This window comes from Hyperoodon ampullatus (genome assembly GCF_949752795.1).
Source record: "Hyperoodon ampullatus genome assembly, chromosome: 9".
Classification (NCBI taxonomy): domain Eukaryota; kingdom Metazoa; phylum Chordata; class Mammalia; order Artiodactyla; family Ziphiidae; genus Hyperoodon; species Hyperoodon ampullatus.
The window spans coordinates 108,537,556-108,558,568 of NC_136922.1; the positions used below are offsets into that span (position 1 = coordinate 108,537,556).

General features: G+C 44.9%; 1 protein-coding gene across 1 annotated transcript in view; it reads right to left on the reverse strand.

Annotated features, from left to right (window-relative positions):
* Window positions 1-6,339, reverse strand: part of NCAPG2 (non-SMC condensin II complex subunit G2) — a gene marked incomplete at its 5' end in the record, with an annotated part of 58,170 nt that extends 51,831 nt beyond the window's left edge. The window contains 5 exons of the mRNA XM_079710850.1: window positions 871-1,005; window positions 2,416-2,570; window positions 4,028-4,142; window positions 4,470-4,658; window positions 6,262-6,339. Of these exons, the coding sequence (XP_079566976.1) occupies window positions 871-1,005; window positions 2,416-2,570; window positions 4,028-4,142; window positions 4,470-4,658; window positions 6,262-6,339 (672 nt within the window). The remainder of the gene's footprint in view (window positions 1-870; window positions 1,006-2,415; window positions 2,571-4,027; window positions 4,143-4,469; window positions 4,659-6,261) is intronic.
* Window positions 6,340-21,013: the final 14,674 nt, after the last annotated feature.

Below are 21,013 nucleotides of genomic sequence, written 5' to 3' on the forward strand. Positions count from 1 at the left end.
CAATCAGGTCTGCCAGGCCACAAGTAATCAGAAGAAGGCTACGTTCTATAATAAAAAAAATGTGCTTTGCATCCCCGGCATGGAGATACAGTCGATCTACAACTCCAGAAAACTCCTAAGACAATGGACCAACGTGTCCAAGAGAACCAGACAAGCCACTCTGCAATTTTTAATCCTCTGGTAGCCACATTAATAAAAGTAAAAAAAGATTAAATTAACTTTAATAATATACTTATATAGTCCAATATATCCAAAATATCATTTAAATATGTAATAAATATATAAAAATTATTAGTGGGATATTTAACATTCTTTTCCCGTATTAAGTTTCAAATCCGTGTGTAGTTTTCACTCAAGGCCACAACTGGACTGGCCATATTTCATGAGCTTGCTCAATAGCCACATGTGGGAGTCACCACCAGTGGACAATGCAGCACTGGGCCAGAAGCCTCTCTCTGGATTTATTGGATGGGTAGGAAAAAGAAACCAAGAATACTGTGTGATGATGGGTTTGAGTAATATGCCAATTAACCTGGAATTAGGGCAGAGGGTCAGATCCATGGGGAAGTGCTTGCTCAACCTTATTTTTATTCATTTTTAATTTAAAATGCAATCATGGTTCCCCCAGGATTCACACAGCCACCTGTTACCTTCTGATTTAGTGATGAAATACGCAAGGACTTGGAAAACGTTTGCTTAACGCTGCCATGCAGTAAAAATGAATTTTCAAAAACTACAATAGCTCTTGATAGTTAAGCTGACTCTTTTGTTAATACACTGAGCATGATGCAAACAGCAGACACATGAACTTAAGAAAAACTTCCATTAAAAAGCAGTTCACAAACACACCAAAAAAGAAAAACCATTTACCTCTTCTTTTCTGATATAATTAACATTTATGAAGCACTGAAGCAGCATGTCTTTAATTTCTCTACTTTCCTCCAAATCATAATCAAAGCAATATAAAGCTTGATGGATACGCCATAGCCGACAGATGTCTGCACCCTGGGAATGACATGAAAAGAAAAACGTCTGAGTTTTTCTTTTACAAAGGGTAAAGTCACATTTCAAAATAACTATGAGACAATTTTATATCAAAAAAAGAAATAATGACAAGAGAAAACATCTTAAAATTTGCAAATGGAGCTCTAGAGAACATTTTCTTAAAACCTAGGCGAAAGCAAGCAGAGATGTTGATAGACAGTGTGCTGTTCACCAGTTTTGTGCGATGAGGATGAGTCTACGCTGACCAGTGTGGAACATCAGCCTCGTCCGGCTATGGAGCAACTGACCTGGGACTGGTGCCACTGAGGAAACACATCTTAACTTTCTTAACTTGAAATGTAAATAGCCCCGTGTGGCTAGCGGCTACTGTGGTAAAGGCACTGGTGTAGAACATAAGGAAGATGTTAAATAGAGTCTTGATTTAAAAGCTGAACAAAAAGGGCAGTGAAAATGGATTTTAAAAAGGCAAAGCAATGATGGCTTAAGGCTAAGTTCTGACACAAACCAGGATTTTTCAAATCACTCCTATGGCCAGCAGAGAAAGTCAGAGCACTAGCTGAGGACATAGCCAAAAAGGTTCTTTTCTGCCATAAAACTGACTGCTCCTGGGAGGCCACAGTGAGACGGACTCTCCCACGGGTGGTAAGAACGTGACCAGCTGCGAGCTTTATAGAAAGCTGTTGGCAATGTGTACCAAGAGCTCCAAGTTCAAAGCCACTGACCTACAAATTTCACTTTGTAGGTACCTTTGTAGGAACCCGTGACAAGTAAGTAAAGATGTGAGGGGGGCAGTCAGAGAAATCCCCAAAGATCCCTAGAATCACAAGGGTCACCTTGGCTGTGGGATTACGGACGATTTTTCTCTTCCTCATTTTCCCTCTTCTTCATTTGCCCAATTTTCTAAGATGAACATAAGTATCTGCCGTTGTTTGATCAGGGAAAAATACTGCTCTTTTTCTGGATTTCTGAATTGTATACCAAAGACTGAAGGATGAGAAACAGCCCAAGTTACACCCAACCCTCACCATGCCCTCTGTTGGCCCCGCCAAAGCTTCCTCAGGCCTGGGTTGCAGTCCATAGCCCCACCCTGGCTGCCCTCCTGCCCAGCGCCCCCTCGGGTCTGCAGGCCCTCCCTGACCACCCCACCCTCTTCTGTCCTTCCCTGAGCAATTCCCACCATGGGGACAGCCTCTCAAAGGCCACATACCGAGGAAGACGGGGAGAAAGCCTGCGTACGACCACACACGTGGAGCCTCTGCCTACCCTCGACTGCCCACCTCTGAATATCCTCCTGAAACCTAACTGAAAGCCACTGGGCCAGGACTCTTGCAAGCAAACACAATTACTAACTGGTATAAACACCTGCACTTTCAAGTAACACTCAGCAAGTACTTTAGAAAGCGAACACACTGTTTTTGTCTTGAGACTTCTCCTCAGCAGCATGACGAAAGCAGTCTTCCCCATGTCCTCCTTGGCAGGCAGGCCTCTCTCCCACCACATCACACACAGATCCTGGATGGAGCCCTGTAGCTCTCGTTCAGACTCAGGTAGCGCATACAAAATACCTACAATGGAGCAGTCATTGCGCGATGAGTAAAGTGAACCAGCGTTAGTCCATATTCAACCGTGTAGAGCGCTATGACTTAAAAGGTTTGCCAAGCAAATATTAGTTCATGGTTAACTTGCCAAAGGTTTGTACACATTATTTATGGGAAACAAATGGTGTTAATTAAAAAATTGTTTTCCACTGTTATAAAAGCAGACCCAATAGAACCGAGAATTTTAGAACTGGAAGACCCAGAGAGGGCCTATTGTCCAAACTCCTAATCTACAAGAGGCAGACGCTGGGCTCCAAATCTGAGTGTAGAGACACCCAGGGCAACACTCAGCAGTAGAGCAAGGCCCCGCCTAGTAACCAGCAACACACTACAACCATCCCTCAGTTTGTTGGCCTCAAGTTCTGGCTCACTGGTGAAAAACAGTAAAAGCAACTATTATAATGAATACAAAAGCTACAGTACTGTTATTAACAGAAGAGCTCAAGAACTAATTTAAAATACTGATAACGTGCTCATAACTGTAATCCACAGACATCCGAATGCCATTACTCTGATGTAAAATTCCTGAATTAATGGGGATTGATGCACAATATTAGCACTCATCATTTTATAAAGCATGTAGGGAGACTGAAGATAAACTGGTGGTAACACCCACAAGCATTTGGGAGCTACCTTCATACTGATTAGGGTAACTTCTTAATAAGACACATTATTTCAACACAAGAATTCTTAATAAAACAGCATACTAAACAGATACATAAACCAAGTGGCGCTGAGAATCTGTCACATGGAACTAATCAGATTCACACAGTGGAGGTGAGGGTACTTGGGATATTTTTCTTAAAAAACATTACTAAAAGTTACTTTTGCATCTTTTATATCTATAATTTTACACATATAATATTACAAAATCAGATCTTCTCATTAATTCAGACTAGTGTTCCCACTAAATTAATAACTACAGTTTTACAGTTTAGTTAAAATTTGAAAAGTACCATGATATAAATATTAGTATAGTAAAACTCCCCTAAGAGTCAACAGTTATTCCTCAGGTCATGTTCATAACATACTTAAAGAAAAAAATGCAATGTCACAAATGCTGGGCTAACTTGAAATGTCTGGCAGTAATCACTAGCTGAGAAATTTATAATCAGACTGCTTCCCCTTTATCAGCTCTTATCCTTGGTTCTGAAGGTCAAATAAGACATCTCTAAAAGCCCCTAAACAGCAGTCAGTTGCTCAGTAACGCACATTTTCACCATGTGAAACATTTATATGTGGCTTACATTAAATAATTACTCAGGATAGCCCTAAAAGAATGCTCTTTTGCTCATTTTTTTTTTAGCTGAAGTACAAGAGCTTGACTGCAAAGTTCTGCTTCTCCACTGCTGAGGGCTCCCTTGTACCAAGTGTCACTCAGACACCACTCACACACACGCCACATTGTAGCTGAGTCAACTTACCATTTAATATAACAGCACACTCCAGTAAGGCTTCATAATTCTCACTTTCATTTATAACAGACACAGAAGCAAGAATCACAGATGTAATTGCATGAATTATTTCTATGCTTTTCTTCTATAAATGAAAAAAAATCAGAGTACAAGTAAATTAAAATCAACTTAAAATTTAATTTTTAAATGTAAAAGAAAATCAAGCCACATTTGACACTTATTCTAAAAAGTGAATTAAAGCTGAACACAAGTCAGCAGTCTGAAACAGCAACACTGAATACTAGGTTAATGGTGGTAGGATCAGAAAAGGGTAAAACTACATTAAACAGACTTCTGATATTCTTGACTTCTACCTTTACATTTTTCCTTAACTTAAAATTCAATTATACACAAAAAACAATTATTTTTTAACAAAGAAAAAGGAAATTGATTTTTGAAAGACCAGTGCTACCATTTTTGACCCCTGCTCTGTTTCCATACTGCCTTCATTGGGGGCTTCCCCTGGCTGCCACCCGTCTACTGGGTTTTCCACCAACACATCTGTTAATAAATTCTTGAGTCTTTGCCATAGCTCTTCTTTCTGTTTCCTTGACAATTCATCCAGCAATTCACTTAAGTTGAAAGGGTCAGAAGCATCTTTCTGCAAAATAAATAGCAACTGTTACATTCCAAATACAAAAAATTAGTTCTATCCTTGGCGAAAAGTTTATGCACTAACTTAGTTACAAGTTCAAGAGTTTGGCTGTAGTTTTCAAAGTCCATTCTTAAAAGGGAAAAGTAAAGGGGTTATCAGACAGAAAGTAGCAGATTCCTCCTCCCCCCAGTCAGTCATGCTGAACTAATCTTCACCCACTTAGCAAAAACCCTCCCTGAAATCAATCCATCCAGATGTCCACCATCTCCAAGTCTATAATTAGGTTACAAAAGTATGCTAGAGCTAAAGTAATAACAAAAGCAACAACAATAATAATGCATCCACGCCAAGGCCTGTATGCTGAGTTTCTGGTCTCCAACCTAACTTGGGCCATGACTTTGTCCCTGAATCCAATCTGGTACAATCTGAGCACCGAAATAGCGACAGTAAGGGATAATAACCCTTTGAATAAGATAAGAATTAACGAGGCCATACTGATAATAGCAATGAATAAATACAGAAGCAATATGGGATTGGGAAATCACAATTTTATAGCTATCATAGTAATAATCGATACAGGCAAGAATTGTCAACTACTTCTACCCAGTGAGGAGGTCGTAACACCACTTATGCACGCAGTTCCTCCAAAACGCATAAACAAACCTAACCACATCAGCAAACAAGGGTAAAGGAAGGACAGACCACAGAACTGCTGCCTGCACTTCTCAAGACCATCAGTCATGAAACGGGATGCTGTGAAACTCTGGATTAAAGAGACCAGCAAGTCAGACAGCGGAGCACAGAGTGTGATACGGGACTGGGCAAAAAGACCCGCAAACACCCTGCAGGTGACCGTCCAGCTCCCTCTTTGAAGGTTTTACTGTGACTCTACAGGAGAGTGTCTATGTTCTAGGAAAACCCAGGAAAGTACTGAAGGATAATGAGACATGGTCTGCAACTGACTCTCCAATGATGCAAAAAGCATACGGGAAGACTAAGAACGCTGGAGGGGAGGGGCGGGTGGGAACTGGCAGGGCTCCTCACTAGGCAAGGGGCGGGGCAGCCCCCAGGGCCCTCCAAGGCCACTTCTCCTACCAGCCTCCTCTGCTCACACGAGCTGCTCAAGGGTCTTTGTCTTTCCCTTCTGTCCAGAATTCTCTCCCCCAGTCTCCACGCAGCCCATTCAGATCCCTGATAAAACTACCCTGTCCCTCCCCATCCTTGTCCCAGCTTAGCCCTTACCCTGCTGTAGTTTCACGCCTGAATCCACCACAACCCGGGAGATAACTGAGGACAAAAAGGATGTCTTCCTCACTGTGCCACGCACGTAGCAAGAGGTCAGCAAAGACTTAAGTAATTAGAAGCACACTGCATTACACCGCTTAGCATCCTTACAGCAACCCTCTTAAAAGAAAGGAGGGAATACCATTTGGGAGTAGTTGCCCATCAGCAGGTCTATCGGAGTATAGTTTTGTGTTACTTTTTTAAATAAACCTTGGTCCCTACGGATTCACTGAGATGACTGTATTTCATTTGTGGATATAATGATTTTAGGAAAATGTCTTACATTAACAGTCACAAACACAATAAAGCTAAACATAAAACTTACATCAAGTTGAATGAATTGCAAAAATTCTCCAATCAGCTCCTTAGACACTGCTTGTACAAATGTCTCACGTTTTTCCATGACAGATCAAACTGTTTTTCATATGGCATTTATTCTGTAACCCTAGTAAAAAACACAATCATATTGAAACTTGCATTCACAAATATACCTTTTCCTACAAGATGTAATTTGGTACATTAGTTAGTAACCAAAACTGCAAGAAAATCCCTGTACCACCTATGATAGACAGTTTCTAACAATATTCTGACATAAACAAGTTATAATATCTAAAAAATAACTTTCCTACCAAGGGAGAAAGGGGAGGGAGGGATAAACTGGGAGACTGGGATTGATATATACACACTACTATGTATAAAACAGATAACTAATAAGGACCTACTATATAGCACAAGGAACTCTACTCAGTACTCTGTAATGACCTATATGGGAAAAGAATCTAAAAAAGAGTGGATATATGTATATGTATAATTGATTCACTTTGCTGTACAGCAGAAACTAACACAACATTGTAAATCAACTATACTGCAATAAAAATTAATTTAAAAAATAAATAACTTCCGTGTTTTCTTTACTGAGAATAGTATCAACATAACATCATGTTTCTTTCGGATGTTAACGAAGTTATCAGCCAAGGAAAGAGAAACCCGACAGCTCTAGGAGGCTCACCTCCTCCCCCTTTTCAGCACCTTCGCCACATGCTCCTTCAGGTCTGAGTCAGCTCAGAACAGACCGGGCCCAGCTGCTAAGTCCTGAAGACTCTCCTTCCTAAAGCACCATTCCTCCATCAAGAAAATCCCTGTCACAGTCACACTGTTACGCAGACTGTGGCCCTGGGATCACCTGGGAGCTCGTTAGGGTGCGCACCAGGTGCTCCCAACGACAGCACCCTCCTCCCCACCCCTGCGGGACGATAGCTCAGGGACCGTGTGCAACCTCCCTCCAGGCCCGTGTTTCCCCTAACAAATCCTATTTTCCATTTACACCACCTAGTGCTAGCAGTCCCTGGTTTGAAAGACATCAGCCCAATGAAGTAATAGCAAAATGATGGAACATACATGTAACAGTACGCTCACTTTAAAAATAAGTGAAAACCTTCTGCAGTCATAAGGAGAGCAATATGGAAAATTACTGGTACCAACGGCAATAATTATGGGGATAGAGTCATCTTAAAAACAGAACCCCAAGATCTTAGCATTTAAATTAAACCAACAAGGATAGAAAATAACTTCTCCACATAAGCACCACTGAAGTGTGGCAACCTCATCCCTCAACTCAGATGCCTGAGCTATGAGCATAACTTTTGACTGGCTAAGCGGGCAGGAGGGCCACCAGCAACAAGCCTGATGAGTGATAATGGCTAGTACCAATTCAAGAGTTTAAATAAACAATATTCCAAAAAGGTGCAATCAACTGCATGGAATCATATACCTTAAACTGGGGACCCTCCTTGATTTTTTGTGATTCTGCTAACTTTTCTGGTTTGCTCTATTTCCAAGTGTAGTTCTTGGCATGTTGGTCTTAACCACAGTAATCCACTGCCACTAGACTACCAGACTTATTGTCACACTCCCCACTGTCTCTCTGACTGTAGCTCTTCAAGGGTTACTAGTTTCTTAACTTATGCGCAATCTCTCTCTCTCAAAGTGATGCGCTACCATGTGCACAAGACCTCACCCTTCCAGCCAGAGCTGCCGTCTAGGTGAGAGATCATCCCAGCACGCAGCTACCGTCCCCATGGCACTGCGCTCTTCACACAGGAGGTCTGGCACTGAATTAAGATGAGCATTAAAAAGAGATCCCTGTCACATTGTCACCATGGAAAACCCTCGTCACCTGGAACAAACCATTTATCTCAGACGTAGGAGAGATACTTGAGGACAGGTTTCCCAGAGCACGGAGGCTCAGGGAACTGATCTCTGAGGTCAGCCTCTGGTCCAGGGCTGGAGGGGTTCTCTCTGAGGTCAGTCCCAGGTCCAGGCTGGGGGTCCTGTCTGGGGTCAGTCGCGGGTCCAGGACTGGTGGTCCTGTCTGGGGTCAGTCGCGGGTCCAGTACTGGGGGTCCTGTCCGGTGTCAGCCCTCGGTCCAGGGCTCAGGGGGTCCTGTCTGGGGTCAGTCCCAGGTCCAGGGCTCAGGGGGTCCTGTCTGGTGTCAGTCGCGGGTCCAGGACTGGGGGTCCTGTCCGGTGTCAGCCCTCGGTCCACGGCTCAGGGGGTCCTGTGTGGGGTCAGTCGCGGGTCCAGGACTGGGGGCCCTGTCCGGTGTCAGCCCTTGGTCCAGGGCTCGGGGGGTCCCGTCTGGGGTCAGTCCCAGGTCCAGGGCTCAGGGGGTCCCATACGGGGTCAGTTCCCAGCCCAGGCTGGGGGTCCTGTCCAGTGGCAGTCCCGGGTCCAGGCTGGATATCCTCTAAATTCAGTCCTGGAGGGAAGGCGTGGAGTGTGGCGCGCTCCCGGCCCCGGTGCCCACCTCCTCGGCCACCTCAGAGCCGCCAGCCGGGCCGCGGGCTCAGACCACGGCCCATGCGGAGGCTGTGGTGCTAGGGGCCCGACCTGCCCGACCCCGCTGTTTCCCGAGCCCCTGCCCCTAGCCCTTCGCGGGCCGGCACCGCGGCGCTCACCTCGTCCCCGGGACCCGCAGTTTCCCGCTCTCGGACCAGATTCAAAACCGCCCGCCGGCGCCCTCAACGCATTCCGCCAGCCCGCGCGTCATCACGCGCCGCCCTCGCGAGAACTGGAAGCGTCTGGGCGGGGCCTCCGGAAGGCGCGCGCCCCCGCCTCCCAGTCCGCGCCCGAGCCCTGCCCCGACCGTAGCCCCTCCCCCAAGGCCCACCACTCCCGGGCCCGGGCCCGGGCCGCGCCTCTTCCACGCGAGCTTGGAACCTGACACTTTTTAGTCTGACATCAAAATTTGTCTTGCCTTAAATGACTGAAATGGATGCAATCTCTGACATAAAGATTGACTCAAAATAGAACTGTGACATCATCCTTTATATATATCAAGCGAAGTCTGAATTCTCTAGCAATTGGACGATGAGTGTTCGTGAACGCATATGTCAATTCCACGTTTCCCACATAATTCTGTCCTAACGTAGTATCTACTTTTGCTACGCAGCTTCTATGGACCATGTCTCCAGCAAATATATATATAAATAAATACATATACGGGGCTTCCCTGGTGGCGCAGTGGTTGAAAGTCCGCCTGCCGATGCAGGGGACACGGGTTCGTGCCCCGGTCCGGGAAGATCCCACATGCCGCGGAGCAGCTAGGTCCGTGAGCCATGGCCGCTGAGCCTGCGCGTCCGGAGCCTGTGCTCTGCAACGGGAGAGGCCGCGACAGTGAGAGGCCCGCGTACAGAAAAAAAAAACAAAAACAAAAATAAATACATATACGTATATACAGATACATATTTAATATCTCGTGACCAAAATGCTCTAGATTCACACTTTTATTAATTAGGGATAAAAATAGATCAAAGCCATATAAACTGATTATAAATTTGATATGTACTTATCAAATATAAAACTAAAATTTTGTTGAAACACACCTCTTAATGCTATGGTTAAGACTATTTTTTCAATCAATTTATGTTTCTAAGAATAAATATTCTATTCTGATTTTTTATGTTTATAGATGTAAATACTGAGAAAACTTGTTCACACCAAAAAAAGCAGACAGAAATGAAAAATAAAATTAATAGCAATGTACCTTATTCCTTGAATGTATTTTAATAAACGCCAAAAATCACATACTGATCTATCATCAATTTCTTTGAATTTAACTTGTATCAGCTAATAACTTGATTGGGCTCTCCTTCAATTTTTGTTCAAAAACTTGGCAACCACCTGAATTTCAAAAAGAATTTTTATCCAGTCACTTAAAATCATTTCTCTGTTTCCAAAAAACCTTTAGCCAGATATATTGAATTGCTATTAATTATATCAGTTACTCTTATTTCAAGGCTCTTTTGCCAATACAATTTTTTTTAAATAAAATCTTCTACTGCTTGCTTTATGTTTCTCCCACACCTTGAAGAGCTGCAGATTGCACTCACTCAGTTTATGGAAACAATCAGATCCATAAATCCAGGCCTCACCGTTACACCAATCAGCCAAATAAGAATGAACTGTGTTGGAAAAGCCTCAGGAACTGTTTATAAACTACTGAGGAATACAGAATGCATCTCTAAGATGGGGGCCATGGGCCCACTCGGACACCAGGGTCAAGGAACAAAGGCCCCAGGCTCACCCCAGGCCTGTCCTCCACCTGGAGTCAGGCCCTGGAGGAAGACTGTCCCCAGGGGTCCAGCGTGAGCCCATCACCCCGTGTCCTGAGGCTTTGGGCTTTGCTGTGAAGGCCTGGCTGTGATGCAGGTGCCCTGGGCCCCTGCCCTGTTCAAGCCGGCCGCCACGCAAAGCTGCAGCCCACCTCCCAGCCCCGGTCCCCACGAGGCCCCGTGCTAGCCCTTCCCCACCCACCCCAACGTCAGAAATCCTTCCGCTGTGCCCTGGAACCCCCAGGCCCTCGCCAGCAAAACCCTGTCCCCTCCTGCCCAGCCGCTCTCTGTGAGGATGCAGCCCTGCAGCCGCCTTCCCTCAGGCTGGAAAGGTCCGGAGGGGATTCTGGACTAACTGGCGGTCTGGGGAGGGGGAGGATGGTCACCGCTGACCCAGTACAGTGCTGTCCAATGGCAAAATGACGGGAGCCACAGCTGCAGCTGTGACCCCAGGGACCTCACTAGCAAAAATGAAAACAAACAGGTGAAATGAACTTAACCACGTACCTCATTAAACCCATGAGATCAAAAATACTGTCATTTCAACAACATGAAAGCAGAGACTTTGGGGGTGGTCCTGGTCTGTCAGGAAGCTTGCAGCAGTGAGGCCGGAGGGCCCCACCGGGCGCGTGGAGAGGCCGGCCGTGTCCTCGGGCGGTTAGCGCGCCCCTCCACCTCCCCCCACCCCGCCGCCTTTCCTCTCAGCCCCGGCTTCCCTGCGGTCCCCGAATGCCACGCCCAAGCTCAGGCCCCCCTCTTCACTCTGGAGCCGGTCACCCCGTCTTAGGCGTCCACTCCCGCCTCGGAACCCACATCTGCCTGCACGCCCGACGGGCTACGGGTGCTCACGCCCTCCCGGGCGCCGAACCTGCTCCCTTTCCTCCCTTTTTCCATCCCTGTGTCCACTCTTCGTGGTCCTGTCTCCACTCTTCGTGGTCCTGTCTCCTGGGTAGAAAGTGATAAAACAAGGCGGTTTTGAAGCCACAGCCCAAAGGGGGCGGGCTCAGGGCTAAAGAGGAGGCACGTGCAGAAATACGTCCTTCTTTCTGTGATTTTGTACTGTACTGTCTCTGTCAGTAAAAGTTTGAGGTTGGGAAACGTGGATGTATTTGAACAACAGTGAAAGAAAAAGCAGAAGTAACTGGGAGCCCGATGCCCACCCTTGCCCTACCCTGGGGACTGGGCCCCAGACTGAGAGACCCGAGTGAAACACCGGGGAGGGGGGGAGGGTGAAGACGGCGCCCCTCTGTAGGCGCCATTTGCACGCCCACCTGCCGTGATGATGACCTTGGGAAGATGAGGGGAATGGGGAGCTGTCCGCCTTCATCTTCCTCCCGGCTCTGGGCACAGGGCAGCTCTTCCCGGGGAGACCACCGCAGAGCTGGGTGGGCGTCTCCTGCATGGGTGACTCAGAGGACAGCGAGATAGATGGCCCAAGCAAAGCATGCTCAGCCAAGCTGCAGTTTGGAATTTAGTGAGCTGCTTATGACACCATGAACCTATACCTGTGCAGACCAATTAAGTCAGACGATTGGGGGACACAGCGAGCATTAGTGTTTTTAACTAATATTAGGATCCCCAGGTGATCCTAATGTGCAGGTTAGAAGTCGATCGCAGAAAAGATGGAGAAAGAGGAAACCTGGGTGGCAGTAGCATAGAACCAATAGTGCTGAGCCCACGGTGAGCGAGCCTGGCCTGGGTGGGGGAAGGCACCCTGCCAGCATCCTTCCCAGCCAGACGTCCAACATAGGACGTGATCACTGTCCCCTCAAAGAGCACCAGCACCACCGAAACTGGACACAACCCAATGTCCACCAACAGACAAATGGGCAAACAAGATGGGTCCATCCAGACAGTGGAATATTCTTCAGCCTTAGAGGGAATGAAGTTCTGACACAGGCTACAACGTGAATGAGCCTGAAGACACGATGCCCAGTGAGAGAAGCAGACACAAAAGGCTATACAGAGTGATTCCATTCGTACAAAATGTCCAGAACAGGCAGATCCACAGACAGAAGGTAGGTTAGGGGTTGCCAGGGGCTGACAGATATGGGGTGACTGCTAATGGGTGCAGGGTTCCTTCTGGGTGATGAAAATGAACTGAGACCAGACAGTGGTGATGGTTGCACACAACCTCATGAACACGCTAAAAACCAGCGAATTGTACACTTTAAAAGGGTAAATTTTATAGTATACGAACTGTATCTCAATAAAGCTGTTATAAACAAATTTCACCAGCGTGAGTACCAACACAGATGTGCCAAGCTGGGGATTCGAATCCGAGTTAACTCGGGTGGGAAGGCAGGGCTGGTGTGGGAATATCTGCACGGCCCACACCCCTGGGCAGTGCTCACGGGCAGCAGGACGTTGAGGAAGCCTCCGGAAGGGAGCCGCACCCGGCAACAGTAGCTCTCACCCCTGAGTCACACCACAGTCACCCCGGAGTCCTTGACATCCAGTCTGGGCCTCCCCAGACCAGCCCACTCAGGCTCTCTGGAGGTGGGGACGGGTCCCGCGTGCACCCAGGGGCCCAGGGGAGAGTGTTGAGAAGGCAGGAACACGAGCTGGCCCCAAGGCCACTGTGGATCTGCCTGTTCTGGACATTTCCTCGGAATCACATGCTATGTGGCATTTTGTGTCTGCTTCTCTCACTGCACAGCAGAGGCACGGGGTGGCCAGCTCCCGGAGATGGGAAAGGGGCCCCTGAGCACGGCTCCCCCTGCGGGGGCTACTCCAGGCGTCACTCACACCCAGCTAAGTCTGCCAGCAATTTCCATGAAATACTTAGTCAGGAGCAGGGCCCTCTGTATAGCATTTTGTCTGCATGAAAGTGAGGATTGCCTTTCACAGCCTTTTCCAGGAATACACATGTTAAGAGGACCTATAGTAAACGGCTCAGAGGTTAGTCTTGTCTTATCCAAATTAACATCAACTATCTATCTTGTTAAATCACTTTATACCATATACTCTGTTTATCTTATTTCTATTGGATATTTTCCTACAAGTCCATCTGTGAAAGAGTAAAGAAACTGAAATTATTGGCTGCTACTGAAAAATTAAATTCAAGGGATGGTCTAAATATTTTTGTGATACTGAGATAGTTTAGTAAAATAATACCTGAAGTAATGGGCCATCGACCCATTTAATCTTATAAGAATAATTTTACTGCAAGTATTTTGTTGTATTTAGATTTGGCTATACCTCTAGTTTAGAAGAAGCCTCCTTATTCGGCAAGTTTGTCATCCTGAGATGCCTGTAAAACACGCTGGTGGGGCTTACCTGGCTCTGGCAATTAGCTACGAGGTCCTGGGCAAATCATTTTCTTTGAGAGCCGGGCTCCTCGCCTGGAAAATGGGAGGCAGAGCTGTAACAACTAGCGGCTCCTTCTGGCTCTAAAATACACGTAAGGGGCTTCCCTGGTGGCGCAGTGGTTGAGAGTCCGCCTGCCGATGCAGGGGACACCGGTTCGTGCCCCGGTCCGGGAGGATCCCACATGCCGCGGAGCGGCTGGGCCCGTGAGCCATGGCCGCTGAGCCTGTGCGTCCGGAGCCTGTGCTCCGCAACGGGAGAGGCCACAACAGTGAGAGGCCCGCGTACCGCCAAAAAAATAAAAATAAAATAAAATACACGTAAAAATGAATGAAATGGCTCTTTACGGAACCTTTAAAAGCTGCAAGGTATCACAGTGGTGGCAGCGCCACCTGGTGGGACCAAGGCTCCTGAGGGAGAGGAGGCGTCAGTCACCAGCCCAAGACTGTCAGGTGACTCCTTTCTCGCAGGATGACACAGACGAGAGTGCTGTGGGTTACAGTGCGCAGTGAGTGCATGCTTCTGCTCACTACCCCTGCTCCTAGCAGCTATGGGAGATAGGATGCAAACAGACAAAACCGAAAATGCATCTCTGTGCCAGTGAAGCATAAATGGAACAGGAATGCAGAACAAGGTCCTGAGGCCACGGGGGTGCAGGCCACAGACAGGCAGGTGCAGCGAGTGCGGTTCCCCGGGCAAGTGGGCTGGGCGTGCCCCACGGAGGACCGAGACCAGGTCTGGGCTGTCTGCTTGCAGCCAAGGGCCAGGCAGACCCACCTGCCTAGGAAAAGAAGCAGAAAGGCTCAAAACCCAGTGCCTCTGGCACAGGAGCCACGGACCCAGACGCAGCTCCCGACCAGCAGCCACGTCAAGTCCCTCTCTCATTTTGGTCGCAGGAACTGCTATCTCAAAATCTCAACTCTCCCCACGGAGTGGGGTCTCAGAACATCCTTTAAGACTTGCTCTGGACCAGGAGGCAGGAGGGCAAAGACAGGGGCAAGGGGATGAGCTCAATCTCCCCCCGAGAATCAGTGTCATGGAGACATCTCCTCTGGCCTCAGTGCAGTTAAATTCATAACCAACACCAAAAAGGGGGGCGGGGCATCATGCACTCAAGGAATAAAGAGTAAATCTCAATAGAAATTAGAACACGCCTAGATCTAGATGAAAGTGTGTACTTACCAAAACTTGGGAGGTGAGGCTGGAGCAGGATGTAGGGTAAAATGTCTAGCCTTAAATGAACGTAATTGTTTTAAAAGAAAGATGGAGGGCTTCCCTGGTGGCGCAGTGGTTGGGAGTCCACCTGCCGATGCAGGGCACGTGGGTTCGTGCCCCGGTCCGGGAGGATCCCACGTGCCACAGAGCGGCTGGGCCCGTGGGCCGTGGCCGCTGGGCCTGCGCGTCTGGAGCCTGTGCTCCGCGGCGGGAGAGGCCGCGGCAGTGAGGGGCCCGCGTACCGCAAATAAATAAATAAATAAATAAATAAATAATAAAAATAAAAAATAAGCAAGATGGAAAATAAGTTTGATGGTCAACTCTGTAAACCAAAGAAGACAGAAAGGGAGGCAAGAGCAGAATTTAATACAAAAACAAAACCAAAACAATTGATATAATAAAATAATAAGCAAGGTCTTTACAAAACTAGTAAGATAAATGGATTTCTAGCAAGTCTAATCAAGAAAAAAGTAGAAGGTACACATAAACAATGTTAGGAAATTAAAAGGAGATGCAGCTACAAATATAATAGAGATATTAAATTCATAAGAAATAGTTTTCCAATAAATTGGAAAGCATGAGGTAGATAATCTTCAAAACTGATTTGATAAGAAATTGAAAATAAACTAATATAAAATGTTAAAATGAAAGGGTAATCAAAATCTTCTTAAAAGACATCAGGCTCAGAAATTTTTGTGGGCAAATTTCACCAAATTTTTAAGAAACAGATGATCAGTATCTTATGCAAACTGTTTCAGAGACTAGAACAAAAGGAAGAAGTTTCCCTCACGGGCCCACACTCCGAATAACCACATGCACCCAAGCCTCACCTTAGGCTCTACTTTCAGGGGGATCCAGGCTGAGACCCTGGGTTTGAGAAGATGGTCTTGGAGGAGCTAAACATACACGTGCATACTCACACATACACACGGGCACACAACATGCATATGCACACACAGTACATACATTCACACAAGCACATATCCACACACGCATGCACACACACAATACTAGGCATATGTATGCACACTCAACAGGCACATGCAACACACATATGCGTGCCCACTCCTACATGCATGTATATGATACACTTGCTCCAGGTCACGTGGGGCGGGGGCGGGTTGAGCGCGGGTGGTCTGACTGGGAGCCTCGCTCTTAGCCCCTGGGCCACTCCAGGTAGAAACAAGGGGACATCTAACGAGATGTATGGATGCAGAGACATCCGTCCCTTTAGTGGTTCTTACAAGGCAGGTGGGCCAGCAACAGTGAAAAAAAGAGAACCTGGGGATCCCCACACCCTCCTTCATTCTGAAGGAGTCTTGTTGGAGGTGGGGCTCTTCCACCACATTGCATCGTCACCCCCGTCCCGGCCTCTGTGGTTTCAGGTGAGCAGTCAGCAGGATCTCATGGAGGAATCCTTGTGGGAGATGGTCTGAGATGGACTTTCCACCCCTTGGCTGAAACGTGCCTGGCGTGGGCCCAAGTTTATCCCACCTGGAGTCCACTGAGCTTCTTGAATGTGTAACGTTTTCCGTCAAATCCGAGCTTGCTTGCCCGTCAGCTCCTACATGTAATTTCTGGCTCTGCTCCCCCCTCCCCTCTGGGACTTCACTGTGTGCACGTTGGTGCCCTGACCACTCTTCTTCATTCTGTTCTCTTTGTCCTCAGATGAGATCGTCTCAGTGACTCATCTTCAAGTTTGCTGATTCTTCTGTCTGCTCCAATCTATTGTTGAACTTTAGTGAAATGTACACTACACTTACTGTAGTTTTTTTTTTTTTTTTTTATTAGTTTCTGCTTTATAACAAAATGAATCAGTCATACATATACATCTGTTCCCACATCCCTTCCCTCTTGCGTCTCCCTCCCTCCCACCCTCCCTATCCCACCCTTCCAGGCGGTCACAAAGCACCGAGCTGATCTCCCTGTGCTATGCGGCTGCTTCTCACTAGCTATCTACCTTACGTTTGGTAGTGTATGTATGTCCATGCCTCTCTTTCGCTTTGTCACAGCTTACCCTTCCCCCTCCCCATATCCTCAAGTCCATTCTCAAGTAGGTCTGTGTCTTTATTCCTGTTTTACCCCTAGGTTCTTCATGACATTTTTTTTTAAATTCCATATATATGTGTTAGCATACGGTATTTGTCTTTCTCTTTCTGACTTACTTCACTCTGTATGACAGACTCTAGGTCTATCCACCTCATTACAAATAGTTCAGTTTCGTTTCTTTTTATGGCTGAGTAATATTCCATTGTATATATGTGCCACATCTTCTTTATCCATTCATCTGATGATGGACACTTAGGTTGTTTCCATCTCCGGGCTATTGTGAATAGAGCTGCAATGAACATTTTGGTACATGTCTCTTTTTGAATTATGGTTTTCTCAGGGTATATGCCTAGTAGTGGGATTGCTGGGTCATATGGTAGTTCTATTTTTAGTTTTTTAAGGAACCTCCATACTGTTCTCCATAGTGGCTGTACCAATTCACATTCCCACCAGCAGTGCAAGAGTGTTCCCTTTTCTCCACACCCTCTCCAGCATTTATTGTTTCTAGATTTCTTGATGATGGCCATTCTGACTGGTGTGAGATGATATCTCATTGTAGTTTTGATTTGCATTTCTCTAATGATTAATGATGTTGAGCATTCTTTCATGTGTTTGTTGGCAGTCTGTATATCTTCTTTGGAGAAATGCCTATTTAAGTCTTCTGCCCATTTTTGGATTGGGTTGTTTGTTTTTTTGCTATTGAGCTGCATGAGCTGTTTATAAATTTTGGAGATTAATCCTTTGTCAGTTGCTTCATTTGCAAATATTTTCTCCCATTCTGAGGGATGTCTTTTGGTCTTGTTTATGGTTTCCTTTGCTGTGCAAAAGCTTTTAAGTTTCATTAGGTCCCATTTGTTTATCTTTGTTTTTATTTCCATTTCTCTAGGAGGTGGGTCCAAAAGGATCTTGCTGTGATTTATGTCATAGAGTGTTCTACCTATGTTTTCCTCTAAGAGTTTGATAGTTTCTGGCCTTACATTTAGGTCTTTAATCCATTTTGAGCTTATTTTTGTGTATGGTGTTAGGGAATGATCTAATCTCATACTTTTACATGTCCCTGTCCAGTTTTCCCAGCAACACTTATTGAAGAGGCTGTCCTTTCTCCACTGTACATTCCTGCCTCCTTTATCAAAGATAAGTTGGCCATATGTGCGTGGGCTTATCTCTGGGCTTTCTATCCTGATCCACTGATCTATCTTTCTGTTTTTATGCCAGTACCACACTGTCTTAATTACTGTAGCTTTGTAGTATAGTCTGAAGTCAGGCAGCCTGATTCCTCCAGCTCCGTTTTTCGTTCTCAAGATTGCTTTGGCTATTCGGGGTCTTTTGTTTTTCCAAACAAATTTTGAAATTTTTTGTTCTACTTCTGTGAAAAATGCCAGTGGTAGTTTGATAGGGATTGCATTGAATCTGTAGATTGCTTTGGGTAGTAGAGTCATTTTCACAATATTGATTCTTCCAATCCAGGAGCATGGTATATCTCTCCATCTATTTATATCATCTTTAATTTCTTTCATCAGTGTCTTATAATTTTCTGCATACAGGTCTTTTGTCTCCTTAGGTAGGTTTATTCCTAGATATTTTATTCTTTTTGTTGCAATGGTAAATGGGAGTGTTTTCTTGATTTCATTTTCAGATTTTTCATCATTAGTGTACAGGAATGCCAGAGATTTCTGTGCATTAATTTTGTATCCTGCTACTTTACCAAATTCATTGATTAGCTCTAGTAGTTTTTCGGTAGCATCTTTAGGATTCTCTATGTATAGTATCATGTCATCTGCAAACAGTGACAGCTTTACTTCTTCTTTTCCAATTTGGATTCCTTTTATTTCCTTTTCTTCTCTGATTGCTGTGGCTAAAACTTCCAAAACTATGTTGAATAAGAGTGGTGAGAGTGGGCAGCCTTGTCTTGTTCCTGATCTTAGTGGAAATGGTTTCAGTTTTTCACCATTGAGGACAATGTTGGCTGTGGGTTTGTCATATATGGCCTTTATTATGTTGAGGAAAGTTCCCTCTATGCCTACTTTCTGCAGGGTTTTTATCATAAATGGGTGTTGAATTTTGTCGAAAGCTTTCTCTGCATCTATTGAGATGATCATATGGTTTTTCTCCTTCAACTTGTTAATATGGTGTATCACATTGATTGATTTGCGTATATTGAAGAATCCTTGCATTCCTGGAATAAACCCCACTTGATCATGGTGTATGATCCTTTTAATGTGCTGTTGGATTCTGTTTGCTAGTATTTTGTTGAGGATTTTTGCATCTATGTTCATCAGTGATATTGGCCTGTAGTTTTCTTTCTTTGTGACATCCTTGCCTGGTTTTGGTATCAAGGTGATGGTGGCCTCGTAGAATGAGTTTGGGAGTGTTCCTTCCTCTGATATTGTTTGGAAGAGTTTGAGAAGGATGGGTGTTAGCTCTTCTCTAAATGTTTGATAGAATTCGCCTGTGAAGCCATCTGGTCCTGGGCTTTTGTTTGATGGAAGATTTTTAATCACAGTTTCAATTTCAGTGCTTGTGATTGGTCTATTCATATTTTCGATTTCTTCCTGAGTCAGTCTTGGTAGGTTGTGCATTTCTAAGAATTTGTCCATTTCTTCCAGGTTGTCCATTTTATTGGCATAGAGTTGCTTATAGTAATCTCTCATGATCTTTTGTATTTCTGCAGTGTCAGTTGTTACTTCTCCTTTTTCATTTCTAATTCTACTGATTTGAGTCTTCTCCCTTCTTTTCTTGATGAGTCTGGCTAATGGTTTGTCAATTTTGTTTATCTTCTCAAAGAACCAGCTTTTAGTTTGGTTGATCTTTGCTATCGTTTCCTTCATTTCTTTTTCATTTATTTCTGATCTGATCTTTATGATTTCTTTCCTTCTGCTAACTTTGGGGTTTTTTTGTTCTTCTTTCTCTAATTGCTTTAGGTGCAGGGTCAGGTTGTTTACTCGAGATGTTTCCTGTTTCTTAAGGTGGGATTGTATTGCTATAAACTTCCCCCTTAGAACTGCTTTTGCTGCGTCCCATAGGTTTTGGGTCGTCGTGTCTCCATTGTCATTTGTTTCTAAGTATTTCTTAATTTCCTCTTTGATTTCTTCAGTGATCACTTCATTATTGAGTAGTGTATTGTTTAGCCTCCATGTGTTTGTATTTTTTACAGATCTTTTCCTGTAATTGATGTCTAGTCTCATAGCATTGTGGTCGGAAAAGATACTTGATACAATTTCAATTTTCTTAAATTTACCAAGGCTTGATTTGTGACCCAAGATATGATCTATCCTGGAGAATGTTCCATGAGCACTTGAGAAAAATGTGTATTCTGTTGTTTTTGGGTGGAATGTCCTATAAATATCAACTAAGTCCATCTTGTTTAATGTATCATTTAAAGCTTGTGTTTCCTTATTTATTTTCATTTTGGATGATCTGTCCATTGGTGAAAGTGGGGTGTTAAAGTCCCCTACTATGATTGTGTTACTGTCGATTTCCCCTTTTATGGCTGTTAGTATTTGCCTTATGTATTGAGGTGCTCCTATGTTGGGTGCATAAATATTTACAATTGTTATATCTTCTTCTTGGATCGATCCCTTTATCGTTATGTAGTGTCCTTCTTTGTCTCTTCTAATAGTCTTTATTTTAAAGTCTATTTTGTCTGATATAAGAATTGCTACTCCAGCTTTCTTTTGATTTCCATTTGCATGGAATATCTTTTTCCATCCCCTTACTTTCAATCTGTATGTGTCTCTAGGTCTGAAGTGGGTCTCTTTTAGACAGCATATATATGGGTCTTGTTTTTGTATCCATTCAGCCACTCTGTGTCTTTTGGTGGGAGCATTTAGTCCATTTACATTTAAGGTAATTATTGATATGTATGTTCCTATTCCCATTTCCTTAATGGC